Source organism: Lipotes vexillifer, unplaced genomic scaffold (assembly GCF_000442215.2).
Source record: "Lipotes vexillifer unplaced genomic scaffold, Lipotes_vexillifer_v1.1 scaffold933, whole genome shotgun sequence".
NCBI classification, from domain to species: Eukaryota; Metazoa; Chordata; class Mammalia; order Artiodactyla; family Lipotidae; genus Lipotes; species Lipotes vexillifer.
This window is the reverse complement of record NW_006770403.1, coordinates 297,641-313,844: the sequence shown is the minus strand read 5'-3', so window position 1 is coordinate 313,844 and position 16,204 is coordinate 297,641. Positions and strand designations below refer to the sequence as shown.

General features: G+C 38.6%; 1 protein-coding gene across 1 annotated transcript; it reads left to right on the top strand.

Annotated features, from left to right (window-relative positions):
• Nucleotides 1-226: 226 nt before the first annotated feature.
• GRSF1 (G-rich RNA sequence binding factor 1) lies at nucleotides 227-15,533 on the top strand. The gene is made up of 10 exons (XM_007446099.1): nucleotides 227-366; nucleotides 2,669-2,825; nucleotides 3,869-4,024; nucleotides 4,419-4,562; nucleotides 5,361-5,496; nucleotides 9,506-9,690; nucleotides 10,648-10,769; nucleotides 12,346-12,481; nucleotides 13,126-13,201; nucleotides 14,164-15,533. The coding sequence occupies exons 1-9, from the start codon at nucleotides 364-366 to the stop codon at nucleotides 13,173-13,175; spliced, it is 1,089 nt and encodes a 362-aa protein (XP_007446161.1). The 5' UTR covers nucleotides 227-363; the 3' UTR covers nucleotides 13,176-13,201; nucleotides 14,164-15,533.
• Nucleotides 15,534-16,204: the final 671 nt, after the last annotated feature.

Genomic DNA, 16,204 nt, shown 5'->3' with positions numbered 1-16,204 from the left:
CCCTGCGCGCCCCTCTGCTGCCGCAGTCGCTGGCGGCGGCGGCGGGCCCTGCGCGCGGTTACAGCCAGGTACGTGGGCGCCGAGAGGGGCCGCGCGCGGGACCCTTCCCCGGCAGTGCGCACGCGCCCCCGCGCCCCTCCGCGTGCGCCTCGCGTGCGCGCCCAGGGATCCGCGGAACGCGCCACAGCCCCCCGCCCGCTCCCACCCCCACCCGCCCAGTCCTCCTATTGGGCCCCAGAACAAGGGACGCTCTCCCAGCGCCCCGGTTTTCTCCTTGTTTTGTTCTCCTCTGGAGTCTCTGGTCGGTTGGGCAGTGTAAGTGTGGCTGGGGGTGAATGTTGAGGCCTTGTTTCCCGCCCGCCCATGGTAGGTTTTGTGAGGCTGTTGACGCCCGCACCGCGCATCTCTGTCTCTCTCCGCCCGCAGGTGGTGAAGTTGGGAGGCCGGATCCCCGGAGGGCTGGGACTCTCCGTGCCGCCCGAGCACTAGGCCTGGGCGGCCCTTGGTGCGCCTCGCGGCCCGCTTCTACGAAGGTTCACGCACACACTTGCGTGGGCTAGGTTCGTGGGGAAGGAGGCTGGTCCCCAGCGCTCTCCTCGCTCTCGTGTCCCTTGGGAAAGGCGGGCTGCCCCAGTTACTGAAGGTCACCTCTGCACCTTCACTTCCTCTGACAAAAGGTCCTTTAGGACCATGGGTCACCTCTGATGGGAAGGACAGTTTGGAGACTATGACATTGGGGGAGGGGGACCGAGGAGAGGAGGCGTCTGGGGCTGAGGCGATGGTTTGGGGACCCAGGAGTGAGTCTACAGTATTTTTTTTTTTTTTTTTTTTTTTTTTTTCTTACTAGGATATATGGTTGGAAAAACAGGCCAAGGTACAGTTTTTTTTTTTTTTTTTTTTTGAGTCAGTGTGTGCTTTAAGTACTCACATTGCAAATATTTTGTGCCTCGTAGGAAGCTTTCTTTTCTGCTTCTTACGTGGCATCTGGGAAATGTCCGCACACTTTTTGACTACCATGTTCCTGATGCCTTGGGTCATATTATTAATTCAATTTGTGCTTCTCCTTGAACTTAGGGAAACTGGGAAGCTAATCAGCGTGGCTGCTGTCTGCCAGTGGCTGAGCTAATTGATTTGAATCCTGGCCCAATACTTTCTGCTGCCCTTTTCAGTGAAAGCTTGTGATGCTTATAGAATTCTGGGAAAATGGGGAATGTTGCTCTTATTTAAAAAAAAAAGCAACAAAAAAACTCTCTAATAAGCCTTTGTGACCTGGTTACTCTCTTTACTTGATCATTTTTTCTGTGAGTTTGACTAGCATAATGATCTGTTGAGCCTCTGCTAGTAAGTAAGCCTCTGTGCTTACTTTTATTATTGATTGCATAAAATTATGTGTAAATCTCTATGAAAATGATGGGGATATACAAAGGAGTGAAGTATCTCTCTCTTTAGCCCAATAGAGTGCAAGTCACTTGACTTAAAGCCTGAGTTGTCTTCCCATGTTGATAATTGAAGTGCTTGTTGCATTCCTATTAAATAATGTATGAGGCCTCTGCTAGAGGTTTACATTTATCATTGACTCCTTAAAATTAGACATAAATCTTCGTGTAAATGGTAGGATGGTACAGAGAAATCTATTTCCTTAGCCTAGTAGAGTGCAAGTCTTAAAACCTGAGTTGTCTTCCCTGGTTATGGTTGTGGTGCTTGTTGGAATCTTATAACATTTCGGTTTTTGTTTAGTGTTGTAAAATAGAGTTTTTTGGGTATGTCTCAGGCTCCTGTTACCTCACACTACTGCTGTTGCCTTTTATGATCTTTCCCTTATTCACTGGGTCTGACATACTAGTTGACAAATTAATCTTTCCAAGCATCCTGCCGTCTTGTTGATTTACACACTTCTAAATGTCTTTTATTAGCTCCCCTTTGCCTACCAGGTTAACGACACACACTGAGCTCAACCCTTAATCCCTCTGCTATGTGGTACCCAGTTTTTTTTGCCAGCTCATCTTCTTTGGCTCCTAATTGTACCCTACAGTTTAGCCAAATGGAATTATTGCTGTTTTGCAAATGGGCTTCTGTTCATACTGTTTCTTCCCCTCACTTCTCAAACTGGAATGCCTATCCTTTATATATTTCTCTCAGAATTCTAGCCTTCCTTCAAGGCTCATCTCATATCATGTCTTGATTCTTCCGTTGGTGCTCTGTTTTGAATTTCTATAATATCTTGTATCTTAATTATAGCCCTTAAAGCATCTGTCTTGTGTGCTTGTCTTAGTCTGGATGGTAAGCTTTTTGAGATGAGGGCCTAATTATGGTGTGCTGTGATTAGGAGATACATATTTGTTAAATTGAAGGGACCCCTGTTGTCCTGCCTTAACTAAAACACTATTATGAGGTGTACTTTGGGACTGATGAATTTAAAAACAAGCCTGGAATAAAATTTATGTCCTGCCAAACCATTAGGCTATACATGCTTGTTGCTTTAGGATGTACACTTTAAGCCAAAATAGGATGAGTTAGATTTGTGAATTTTACTTCTTGCCTCTGAAATACTAATGGTCCCCAAAGAATATTATCCAGGGTGTTAATTTGTAGAAATAAACTTTGAGAATAAATTTTCTAAGTAGGTTGTTCAAGAAATATTTCTACATTTCTTCATTTCTCTTGCAAGGAGTCCAAAACTACCTACCTGGAAGACCTTCCACCTCTCCCTGAATATGAATTGCCTCCATCCAAGTTAGGAGAGGAAGTGGATGACGTTTATCTCATTCGAGCTCAAGGGTTACCGTGGTCGTGCACTGTAGAAGATGTGCTTAGCTTTTTCTCAGGTATATTTTATGTATGTTTTGAATATGTAATTTCATCTGACTGAAAGGTAGTCCCATAAAATTCAAGTTAGGCTATGCTGTAGACATCTTATTTGATGCATGGGAATTGTCTCATTCTGGCTGGTTACATATGCATAGTGACATCATGTGTATCATTTGTCATATATACCAGGTTGAATACCGAAAAAATTTTAATGTTAAAAAACTACATGATGCAAAACCAGTTTTCTCTGAAGTTTTAATACATACATGTCAAAAGGTGAAACCTGTTGGCGGGAATATGTTAGTGAGAATATAGGTTGAGTAGCTTTTTATGTAATAACATACATTTAGAATACAAGATCACTTAGCAAGTGATATAGTTCCCTTAATAACACGTTTGAAGGTTTATGCATCTGTAGTTAAAGTTTCTGTATCTGACTGATTTTTAATTTTCCTCCCTCTTAAGAAGCCTTTAGAAGATGTTGCCTTACATGTTATAAAACAATGTAACACTGTATTAAGTACCTGATGTGCATTTGTGTGGATCAAGCAGTTTATAAAGCCACTTACATCTTCAGCTTGCTCCCAATATAAGTAGTGTGCAGTATGGGGATGTCTTTCTTTGGTAATGAAAAGGGGGAAAATTTAAATTATTCTTATAGGAGATATATTAGAGTTCTTATGGATATGATCATAATGAAAGAAGACACTTATGCATAAACCATATTTTAATCCCTTAGGTGATTTGAAACTGATTGTAGAAGCATTTGGAAGTCCATATTACATTTTGTATTGAGCCTGGCCTGATTTGCCATTTAATGATCAGGGAGTCATAAGCTTTTGTGCTAAGCTTCGCTTATTTCTCCACATGGAACATTTTAGAGACTACCAGCTCATCAGCATTTGGACGTCTTCAGTGATGGGGGTTTGTGTAAGGAAAATGACAGGCATTTTGGATATTGCTTTGTTTTGGTTTTGGAAGATTGCAATTCTGGTGACTTGTATGATTGATCTAAAACTTTGATTTCTGGTTTTAATTGATTTTACTCACATACTTTCAGACTGCAGAATTCGCAATGGTGAGAATGGAATCCACTTCCTCTTAAATAGAGATGGGAAACGAAGGGGTGATGCCTTAATTGAAATGGAGTCAGAGCAGGATGTGCAGAAAGCCTTAGAAAAACACCGCATGTACATGGGGCAGCGGTATGTGGAAGGTATGTGAAGTTGTGTTATAGCTTTTCGGGTTCATTATATTGTACTTTTCAAGGCAGCTTCATTTGATCCTGTGTTAGATATTATGAACAGTGAAGTAGTTAGATACTATGAAAAACCCTTTTCCAGGCTGTGAAAATGAAGCACACAAATAATCTCAGTTTCTTATCTATAAAATGAGGGTGTTGACCCAGTTTACTTCAGAAGTTGTGATGTTACAGCTGGCGCATAGTAAATGCTTGATAAATGTCATTTATTATTTTCTCCAGAGAAGTACGTAAGGTTAAAAATACTAGTTTTTAGATTCCTGGATAACCCACCCAGTGTGATTATTTTTTTAATGGCTTCTTCCTTTGTTATGTAAACATCGCATACCTTTTGTGCTCTTTTTCTTAGTATATGAGATAAACAATGAAGATGTGGATGCCTTAATGAAGAGCCTGCATGTCAAATCTACACCTGTGGTAAATGATGGCGTGGTTCGTTTGAGAGGACTTCCTTATAGTTGCAATGAGAAAGACATTATAGACTTCTTCGCAGGTGCTTTTCAGTTATATTTTGTTTGGGGCCTCATATCTTTCCCCCCCATTGTTTCCTTCTTTATCTTAGGTGAACCTTTTCCTGGTAACTGCATGCAGTTATATTAGGTTGTTTAGGGGAGAACTCTTCACTCGGATTCCCAGTATTTATAGATTATCTAAGTGTTTTGACCTAAAACTGATCTTTGGGGGGTGTCATATTTCAAAATAATTTAATGTGGAGTTTTTTTTTTTTTTTTTTTTTTTTTACTATTGAGGAAAATATCCTCTCATGAGAGTGGCTATATTTGTCTTAGACAATAGTGATTTATATGATCTAAAAGCATTAACGTCTAGGGAATTCCCTGGCAGTCCACTGGTTAGGACTCTGTGTTTTCACTGTTGAGGGTGCGGGTTCAGTCCCTGGTCAGGGAACTAGGATCCTGCAAGCTGCACAGCACGGCCGTTTAAAAAAAAAAAAAGCATTATCATCTAATTCTTAGGGGTAAAATATGCACCAGTAGTGATGTTAGTTTAAATCTCTGTATATAACTAATGGCAAAAAACCAAATTGTGTGTTTTAGATGGACTGCTTGGACCCTAAATGTTCTGGGAACGTGTGGGTGTTATTAGCTTTCGGCTGCATAATTATTTTCTTCCCATTAGGCATGTATTCAGCTTTGGGACTGGCAAAATAGGCCCACAATTTTACTAATAAAATTAAAAAGAAATTCTTAGTATGTGAATGAATGTGTTAAGTCTAAGAATAAAAAAGCTCCTGTTAGCAGCACTAATTTGTAATAATTTTTTGACATCCTAGGACTGAACATAGTAGACATTACTTTTGTCATGGATTATAGAGGGAGAAGAAAAACAGGAGAAGCCTATGTGCAGTTTGAAGAACCGGAAATGGCCAACCAAGCCCTTTTGAAACACAGGGAAGAAATTGGCAGCCGGTGAGTGAAGCAGATACTAATGATGCAGAAGGATCATATTGGCCAATACACTGGGTCGTTTTGATGAATGCAGTATAATATGACTGTAAAATTATCTAAACACAGAAAAAGTAGAGAGAGTAGTATGATGAGCTGTCAAATAAATGCCCATCACTTAGGTTAACAAATTCGTAACATTTGTTGTATTTGTCACATCTGTTTTTTTAGTATGCATCTTTAAGAAAACATTTGTACGTGATCCCAATATTATCACATTTAACAAAATTAGCGATAATTTATTATCTAGTGCCAGTCCGTAATCACATTTTCCCGTTTATACCCAAAATGTCTTTCTCCAGTTGCTTTTTTTTTTCCCTCACCAGAATCTAGACATGGTCTACGTTGTATTTGATTGTTATGCTTCCATTTCTCTTCAATTAGAGCAAATCCCCATTTCCTTTATTTTTATGTTCCCTCCCCCTTTTTATTATTATTATCTTTTTCTTTTGGCTGCAGGGAGCAGCTTGCTAGATCTTAGTTCCCTGACCAGAGATTGAACCCAGGCCCACGGCAGAGAAAGCATGGAGTCCTAACCACTGGACCACCAGGGAATTCCCCTCCCCCTTTTCAAGATGCAATTGGCTTTTGAAGAAATTGAGTCATTTGTCCTGTACAGTGTCTCACCTTCTGTGTTTATCCTTTTGCTTCCTCACAGTGTCACTTAACTTGTTTCTTTGCATCCTCTATTATTTCCTGAAAACTGGAAGTTAGACCTAAAGTCTTAGATTGATTCAGGTTAACAATTTTGATATAGGTACTCTATAGGCAATACTGTATACTGCATATCACATCACACTAGGATACACGTAGTGATGGGTTGAGTTCATTTGTGTTGTTTAGTTTTCTTTATTTCTTTTTCTCTTTTATTTTATTCTTTTTTTGTGTGCTCATTTGTGTTTTAACTTTGGGGGAGTACTCAAAAGTGTCAAATTTTAATTCATTGTCTTGCTTGTTTTCTGACCTTTTTTCCTGAATTCTTTGAAGTTTAAAAAAGTCATTCCAAAGTCGTTCTATTTCAGGATCTATGTATAGAATTGGTTCAAAGGTCTTTATTAAAAAGTTTTTAATGAAGAAAATACATGCAAAACACACCCCCCCCTTAATTTTCTTTCAGTACTCTTCATATTTTCTTATAACTGGGAACACGTCAATAATATGTTTTTATGTGGGCACATCAAGGCAGTATATAGATCTCTTCAGTAAATTAAGAAATGTTGCACATCTAGGTCTGTAAATGCAAAGGATTTGTACAATTCAAGCTTAATAACCTAATTTGGAAAAGCATTGTTGAGAAAAAGAAAACTGGTTCCAGAAGCTTGGATTTAACAGTTCCACAGCCAAACAGATAGCAAGTTAGAATTGACATTTAGTTCATTAATTCTCATTAGCCTCTTAGTGAAGTCCTGGGAGAAGTTGGCTTCTCACATATTGTGACTTTTAATATCTTAAACACATATGATTAATTTTCACAGAATTGAATTGTAAGACCTCAAGAGACTGATTGTTAATCAACTGTAAAAAACAAAATGAAACCTTTCTTACTAGATTCTTTTCATACACACAGTTAACCTTTGCATATTTGTCCGCATGAAGCAAAACGGGGTAGAAAACATTGTTAAAACGTATATGAAGAAAACTTATCTTGGGAGGATTAAATCAGTGACCTGCTCTGTTGAGAGTACTTTTTCATGGGCGAATATCTATGTCCATTTTTACTTTATGCCCCACCTGTTGTCTTTGGACACCTGTGTTTGTTAGCTATCAGAAATAATATGTATGCGTGTTTTATTTTATTTTATTTAAAAAAAAATTTTTGGCTGCGTTAGGTCTTCGTTGCTGTTCACGGGCCTTCTCCAGCTGCGGCAAGCCGGGGCCTCTCTTCGTTGGGGTGCGCGGGCTTCTCATTGCGGTGGCTTCTTGTTGCGGAGCACAGGCTCTAGGTGCACGGTCTCCAGTAGTTGTGGCTCGAGGGCTCTAGAGCGCAGGCTCAGTAGTTGTGGCGCATGGGCTTAGTTGCTCCTCCGCATGTGGGGTCTTCTGGGACACAGCAAGATCTGCCTGCATTGGCAGGCGGATTCCTTTTTTTTTTTTTTTTAAACATCTTTATTGGAGTATAATTGCTTTACAATGGTGTGTTAGTTTCTGATTTATAACAAAGTGAATCAGTTATACATATACATATGTTCCCATATCTCTTCCCTCTTGCGTCTCCCTGCCTCCCACCCTCCCTATCCCACCCCTCTAGGTGGTCACAAAGCACCGAGCTGATCTCCCTGTGCCATGCGGCTGCTTCCCACTAGCTATCTGGTTTATGTTCGGTAGTGTATATATGTCCATGCCACTCTCTCACTTTGTCACAGCTTACCCTTCCCCCTCCCCGTGTCCTCAAGTCCATTCTCTAGTAGGTCTGTGTCTTTATTCCTGTCTTACCTCTAGGTTCTTCATGACCTTTTTTTTTTCCCCTTAGATTCCATATATATGTCTTAGCATACAGTATTTGTTTTTCTCTTTTTGACTTACTCCACTCTGTATGACAGACTCTAGGTCCATGCACCTCACTACAAATAACTCAATTTCGTTTCTTTTTTATGGCTGAGTAATATTCCATTGTATATATTTGCCACATCTTCTTTATCCATTCACCTGATGATGGACACTTAGGTTGCTTCCATCTCCTGGCTATTGTAAATAGAGCTGCAGTGAACATTTTGGTACATGACTCTTTTTGAATTATGGTTTTCTCAGGGTATATGCCCAGTAGTGGGATTGCTGGGTTGTATGGTAGTTCTATTTGTAGTTTTTTAAGGAACCTCCATACTGTTTTCCATAGTGGCTGTATCAATTTACATTCCCACCAGCAGTGCAAGAGGGTTCCCTTTTCTCCACACCCTCTCCAGCATTTATTGTTTCTAGATTTTTTGATGATGGCCATTGTGACTGGTGTGAGATGATATTTTATTGTGGTTTTGATTTACATTTCTCTAATGATTGATAATGTTGAGCATTCTTTCATGTGTTTGTTGGCAATCTGTATATCTTCTTTGGAGAAATGTCTGTTTAGGTCTTCTGCCCATTTTTGGATTAGGTTGTTTTTTTGTTATTGAGCTGCATGAGCTGCTTGTAAATTCTGGAGATTAATCCTTTGTCAGTTGCTTCATTTGCAAATATTTTCTCCCATTCTGAGGGTTGTCTTTTCATCTTGTTTATGGTTTCCTTTGCTGTGCAAAAGCTTTGAAGTTTCATTAGGTCCCATTTGTTTATTTTTTCTTTTTATTTCCATTTCTCTAGGAGGTGGGTCAAAAAGGATCTTGCTGTGATTTATGTCATAGAGTGTTCTGCCTATGTTTTCCTCTAAGAGTTTGATAGTGTCTGGCCTTACATTTAGGTCTTTAATCCATTTTGAGTTTATTTTTGTGTATGGTGTTAGGGAGTGTTCTAATCTCGTACTTCACATGTATCTGTCCAGTTTTCCCAGCACCACTTATTGAAGAGGCTGTCTTTTCTCCACTGTATATTCTTGCCTCCTTTATCAAAGATAAGGTGACCATATATGCGTGGGTTTATCTCTGGGCTTTCTATCCTGTTCCATTGATCTATATTTCTGTTTTTGTGCCAGTACCATACTGTCTTGATTACTGTAGCTTTGTAGTATAGTCTGAAGTCAGGGAGCCTGATTCCTCCAGCTCCGTTTTTTGTTCTCAAGATTGCTTTGGCTATTCGGGGTCTTTTGTGTTTCCATACAAATTGTGAAAGTTTTTGTTCTAGTTCTGTGAAAAATGCCAGTGGCGATCCCTATTAAACTACCACTGGCATTTTTCACAGAACTAGAACAAAAACTTTCACAATTTGTATGGCAAGCGGATTCTTAACCACTGGGCCACCAGGGAAGCCCTGCATGTTTTATTTTAGAAGAGTTCAATGTAAAGTTACTTTGTACCATTTATACCTGTTCACTTCTGCTTTGACATAGATATATAGAGATATTTCCAAGCAGAAGGAATGAAGTTCGAACACATGTTGGTTCTCATAAGGGAAAGAAAATGGCATCTTCTCCCACTGCTAAGTATATAACTGAGCCAGAAATGGTCTTTGAAGAACATGAAGTAAGTGAGGATATCCGACCCATGACGGCTTTTGAAAGTGAGAAGGAAATAGGTAAGGATTTGCCTCTTATTGAAACTCATTGTGTCTGCCTTGTACGTTTTGATATTAGTTAAAAAAAAATTTTTTTTATGACCATGTTGTATCAAATTGTAGATTATAGGACAAAGGAAATTGAGTTAAATGTTTAATATGTCTTTGAGTGTAGTATGTGCTATGAATACAGTCGTCCCTCAGTATCCCCAGGGGATTGGTTCCAGGACCCACCATGGATACCAAAATCCATGAATGCTCAAGTCCCATAGGCAGCCCTCCATATCCACGGGTTCCACATTCACAGATATGGAGGGTTGACTATACATGCAGAAGGTCTTAATTATTTCATAGGTTTTTTAAAAAAATTTAATCATTTTTGCAGATTCTGTATCAAAACCTGGGTTGCACATATACAACAAAAAGAAGTAAGATGTCAACATTTAAACTTAAGATGGGAAAAGATGTGTGTAGAGAGCAGGATTGTTGACTAAAGTAAGGTGTTTTGTTTGCCTCTGGGTTTAATTATTCCTCTGATTCTTAATCCCAAAGCAACATTTAGAATCTTTAAAAGTTTGATAAATACTTTTAAAATTTGTGCTCTAGGATTATCCTGTTACCATATTTATTCCTTTTTTTTTTTTTTTTTTTCCAAAGTGACTGTAACCCAGGGAATTTCTCTTGTCTTTATTTTTACGTTCATAATCATTTTCCTGTCTCTCAGTTGTTAGAGAATGGTATGTACTTTTGTAATCTGGTAATGGTTTGAGACACTAAATCCTTATGAGTGTTCAGGTGATATTTGTTAGGCAGCAGAAATTTCAGATCATCTTGGCTTTTAAAATTGAAACCCTCTTGTTACTAGGGTATTTCAAGAGTAATTGAGGATTTTGTCATAAAGGTCATTCCTAATTACAATCTGCTAATAACTTTTGAAGTGTTTATGTTCTTGACAGTGCTTTTTGTCCCACTTCTTAGAATCGCCTAAGGAGATGTCAGAAAAGCTTCCAGAGGCTGTTGATTTTGGAACTACGTCTTCACTACATTTTGTCCACATGAGAGGATTGCCTTTCCAAGCCAATGCCCAAGACATTATAAATGTATGTGGCAGTAAGATACCCAATCTCAATAGCTTTGAACAAAAGTTCTAAAGTTTTGAACTTCTATTTAGGGAAGGTAGAGAAGAAAAATATAGTATTTCTGCAGTATCTTTGGACAGCAAGGTGGCATCTCCACAGTTGTGGGGGCTTGTTTTATTTTCTTTGGCTGAGAGTTGTGGGTTTTATTATATTCTAAGGTCATGTGTATAATGGATGATAACATTTCATAGGTGCAAAATAATATGGCGTAGGTTAAGTATTCAATGTAAAAAAGCTTGGTCTTTCTCTAAATTAGTTCAACCCATTCATTAAAAAAAATTAATTAATTAATTAATTAATTAATTTGGTTGCACAGGGTCTTAGTTGCGGCATGTGGGCTTCTTAGTTGCGGCTTGCTAGCTCCTTAGTTGTGGCATGCGCAAACTTTTAGTTGTGGCATTGAGCCAGGGCCCCCTGCATTGGGAGCACAAGAGTTTTATCTGCTGCGCCACCAGGGAAGTCCCTCAACCCATTCATCTTTGAGTTTAAGAAAAAGAGACTCCGAGAGCATTTGTCACAGGGCAGTTATATACTAGACACGAATCTAGTACTCCTAAATGCCTGGAGTTATCATTACACCATATCCTTCTTGCATCCAGCTTCCCTGATTTTTGAGAAAAGGAATTTTTAAAATATTTTCATTTTATGATAGGTACTCTATGAAATGCAAAGAGGAAATAATGAAGTCCTTATTGACTTCCTGAACTCCAGGATGTGTGCTTAAGGTAGATGAAAATCTAGGTTCCAGTTAGTAGTGGGGCCTCAGAATTAGTTAGTAGTGGGGCCTCAGAATTGTCTTGATTATTTCAAAAAACCTATTAAGAATCATATTTTTACCTAAATGAAGGTTGCACAGTCTCATTAAAGAATTGGTTTGGTTTGGAATATTAACCACTCAGTGTGGTAGCTCTGTTTAGGTAGTGCTGATAAGAAACTTATTATCAGCTCCATGTTTGATTAAAACATGGTAAAAATGAATTATTAAGAAATGAAGTGTAGGGACTTCACTGGTGGTCCAGTGGCTAAGACTCCGCACTCCCAATGCAGGGGACCCAGGTTCGATCCCTGGTTAGGGAACTAGATCCCACGTGCCGCAACTAAATGTCCCGCGTGCCACAAGTAAGATCCAGTGCAGCCAAATAAATAAATAAATCCATATTGAAAAAAAAATAGAAATGAAGTATATTTGACGGACAGTTTTTAGAGACGGGAAAGGAGGTGTGTGGGATGAATAATAAAAGTGGTCCTTGTTGGTATAAAGAAAAGTTTGGTAACTATTGTATATTATTGTATTGTGTATATAGTTTAAGTTCTCTGTGAACAGATATTTGAAATGTAGCCGTGAGTTCTCAAAAGATCAGAAGAGCCAGCAGAGGTGGTAGATGTGTAACTACATTGTTGCTTAAAGAGATTTCCTAAAAATAAATTTATCAGGTGTATGAATGAAAGTCTGAAAGAAAAATGCAGAGCCACCAGACTTCTAGAAATTGACCTAGTAACATTATGTTCCTTTTGGCTTCCTTTGTTTGTTGTTTAGTTTTTTGCTCCACTGAAGCCTGTTAGAATCACCATGGAATACAGTTCCAGTGGGAAGGCCACTGGAGAAGCTGATGTGCACTTCGATACCCACGAGGACGCTGTTGCAGCTATGCTCAAGGATCGGTCCCACGTTCGTAAGTGCTGCCCATGGTTTTTGTTATTTCTGATGTCTGTCTTTGTTTACAAATGCCTTTCTTCATTTTTTGTGGGGTTTTTTTGTTTTGAGAAAAGCCAGCATAAAGCACTTTTATTGCAATAATAAATCTTGAAACTCATATGTAGTGCAGGGGGGTAGAGGTAGGGGTGGAGGAGTAAGCAGCAGTTTCGCTCACCAGATCACTACACAGGACAGCAGAGGGATGAGGTGGGGGAAGGAGAAGCCAGGAAACTCTGAGATCAGCATGGGGAGCTGAGCATCAAAAAACAGGAGATGCTGAAGCTGTGATGGCTAGCATCATTTTCTGAAGACAGCACTCAGGGATTTGTCATGATGGCTGGGCTTTCATGGGTGTTAAGTGTCTACAAACAGTACCTTCAATTTAACTTTCTATTAAAGTTCTTAAAATTTAGGAAGTGGAGCTTGGTTAGCTATGAGATTACAAAAGTCCTAAATATCCATTAGAAAAACCACGGGATGGGAAAAACCAGGTCATGAAGAAGGCTTCAGAGGTCCCTGCTGGCCTGGGGACAGACACCTGTAGTGTCCAACATCTCAGTGAAAACGATCTGCTTTCAAAAGGCAGAGGGTTAAGAATGGATCTTTTTTTGTCATTCTCAGACCATAGATATATTGAATTGTTCCTGAATTCATGTCCGAAAGGAAAATAAGACTTCCAGGGATTCCAGAAAATAAGGTAAATTTAAGAGGTGCAATTGTGTAAATTATTTTCAGTTGATAAGTTAATCATTAACTCACAAATTTATAATACGGTTGAAAACCGTTTTAATAAACATCAAACTAATCATGATAATTGAAGCCTGACTATAGGGAATGAAATTCTCCTGGGAAATAGAATTCATTATGATCATATAGTAGCTTTGAGTATTTTCCCCATTAGAATCTTTTTGCGTCATTCCCAACATTCATCATGCTATGTGCTTAAAAAGAACTTTTCATCTTTAGTAGCTGTTTATTATAATACACTGAAAATGTGCCTTGTGTTAGCTTGTCGTCCTATAAAATTTACACACATTTCCTCAGTTATAAGATATATTTTAGATGTTTGAAACCAGGGTGTGTCATGGATTTGTACACTTAACGTAACACTGCTTCTTTTCCTGAAATGGTGTTACGAAAATTGTTGTCCTAGGAAGTACATAGATTTCAGAGTTTTATCTGTGACAAATCAACTAAATATGTATTGATGTCCCTTCCCTGACTCAGTGCCATGTGTTCTCTTTTTCCCCATGAAATCTTTTAATATATTGTATTGTGATCATTTTTCTACATGTAATGGGGCATTCCTTTAAGACACTTACCTGTAGTGATTTCTTGAAAACACATACTATAGTTGTCATAGGCTATTTTTGGATATAAAGTCCCACAATCTCGTGGGACTTAAATATTTACATTAGCTAAAATCTATGCGAAATATATTCTGCGCCCAACTCTGAAAATCTGCTGTCTTCATACCAGGCTGCAAACACTAATGCCTAACTAATCTTCTTCACCTTAGCTTAATTGGTTTGTCAGATAACTTGCAGTAAATCAGAAAGAAAAAAAAACTATTGAATTTGTAGTTTTAAATGGTTTGGGAACTTGCGCAACACATTTTCATTTTGAGTAAGCATGCAACCTTTTTTGTTTTATTTTCAGGATGAAGCAAGAAGCATTTCATTTGCACATCTTTCTTGGACATGGGATCTAAAGTTCCAGTTTTTTTTAGCAGCAACTGCTAGAGAAACCATTTGGGGGTTTTGGGTTAATTGCTTATAAGAAAAATTCCATAGTGGACTGTTTAGAAAGAAAAAGGAAAGATTCAGTTTGGGATTATGAAATAAACCACAGATTTACTTTTTTGTTTAAACTGTCCAGGATCTGATTAAAAAATCTGGTCTTTGTTTTATATGATTAAACAGTTTTCATAGACGATTTGTGACCCAGTGTAAAGACTACATATTTTTATTCAGCACTGTCCTTTAAAATCTTTCTCCCATTTTAAAAATGATCTGTTTGAGGTTTTGTTTTTTGCCTGTGAATTAAGAGCTCTGATGTGAAACTTTTTATGGAATGAAACACTGATGATTTTAACCAAATACTCACCAAAGCAAGGAAAGGTTTCAGACCTTTGAACCATTATGGTTTGGCAGAGTTATTTTAATTTTAGGTGTATTTGGTTACTTAGATAGGGGTAGGAATTTTAAAAAAATCAAAACAAAAAACCAATACCACAGGTTAGTGAGTGTAAATGACAACAGTTTGGCAGTTTAATGTCTTTAGAAGTGTTTTGCCTTTCTAAACCTTGTGCTAAAGGCATTTAACATTGGTGCCTGTGTAATTAAGGAGGCAATTATAGTCTTAATGTAAAAGTTGTCTGATCCCTGCCTCCCCACCTGTTTTTGATTTTGGGGTAGACCTTAAGGTGTGTGTTAGTCTCAGTACTGTGAAGTGACATGTCATAACAGTCCTGACTGGTAAGGACACTAATGGCTTCACTTGAATTTAAACCAGCTCTAGATAGGAAGAAATCTGAGTCTCATTTGCTTTTTCAGTGGGGTAGCACATCCCATATTTTAGAACAAGTAGGGGTGCCTTGCTTAACTAAAAATAGCATTTAACGTATAATCGTGTGAAAGGATTATGGATGAAGCTGTATTTCTGTCACACAGTGGCAGTACTTTCTGCTTTAATATTAAACAGCTTGTTATTTAAATATTGGATCAAAATGGCTGGCTTCAAAATGTAGTCATTAATAAACTATGTGTACCTGTGTAGGAGAATCAAAGTCCTGTCTGTTTTCTTTGCCTTGTTCCTGTTCTCAGGGTGACGACTGTCACGTGGTTACCAGGAGATGCAGTTCTAGTTCTTAAAGTTTAATTAGCCCAGATTTCTGAGAGGTGGTATCTGGAAGAGCGATTATTGTCTTCTCTCACTTAATACATAACCATCTTTGATTAGCAGCTAAGGTACGGAATCACTGTACTGTAAGTAGTCAATAAATGAAGGCTTGTTTCAGGCTGAAGATTTTACCTAAGAGTATTTATTTTGGAGTGTGTGAATCAACCTAGTACATTTTTATTACATCAAATCCTGGTATATTATTATAAGAAGAAATGGTTAATTTGTAATTGTGTTTGCTTTTATCATCCTATAAGAGCATGATTCAGTCAGCCAGCTTAACATCTTCCGTATTACGACCTAAAGAGAAATGTATTTTCATATGTGGTTGAATGTATTGAGCTACAAGGACTGGTGTCTATAGCCGTATGAGCTACTAGAATGCGATCTTTTCTTTCTCCCTCTAGCAGTAGGTCTGTGGAAAAAAGTCTGTAGTGTTGATTAGGATTGGGGTTGGTGAGGAATTAATTCATTTGCAGTTACTTTATTTTAAACCTAATGAGGGACTTCCCTGGTGGTCTAGTGGTTAAGACTTTGTGCTCCCAATGCAGGGGGCCAGAGTTCGATCCCTGGTCAGGGAACTAGGTCCCGCATGCCGCGACTGTAGACCCGGTGCAGACAAATAAATACGTAAAAATAAAAATAAAAGGTAAAAAAGATAATGAGTTTCCCTTGCACATCTCTCTGAAAAGAATGAGAGCAAAGCATTAAGATATTATGGGGTGGGTAAGCTTGAAGGGTGTATCTTCTTGTCACACTAGTGGCCAAGTTCTCAGAAAAAAGGTGGGCATTCTTGGGA

Excerpts from the sequence above, each read along its gene's own strand:
- GRSF1 (XM_007446099.1), top strand. Across the intron at positions 2,826-3,868 it reads TGTGCTTAGCTTTTTCTCAG|ACTGCAGAATTCGCAATGGT; the intron begins GTATATTTTATG and ends ACATACTTTCAG. Across the intron at positions 4,025-4,418 it reads GGGGCAGCGGTATGTGGAAG|TATATGAGATAAACAATGAA; the intron begins GTATGTGAAGTT and ends TCTTTTTCTTAG.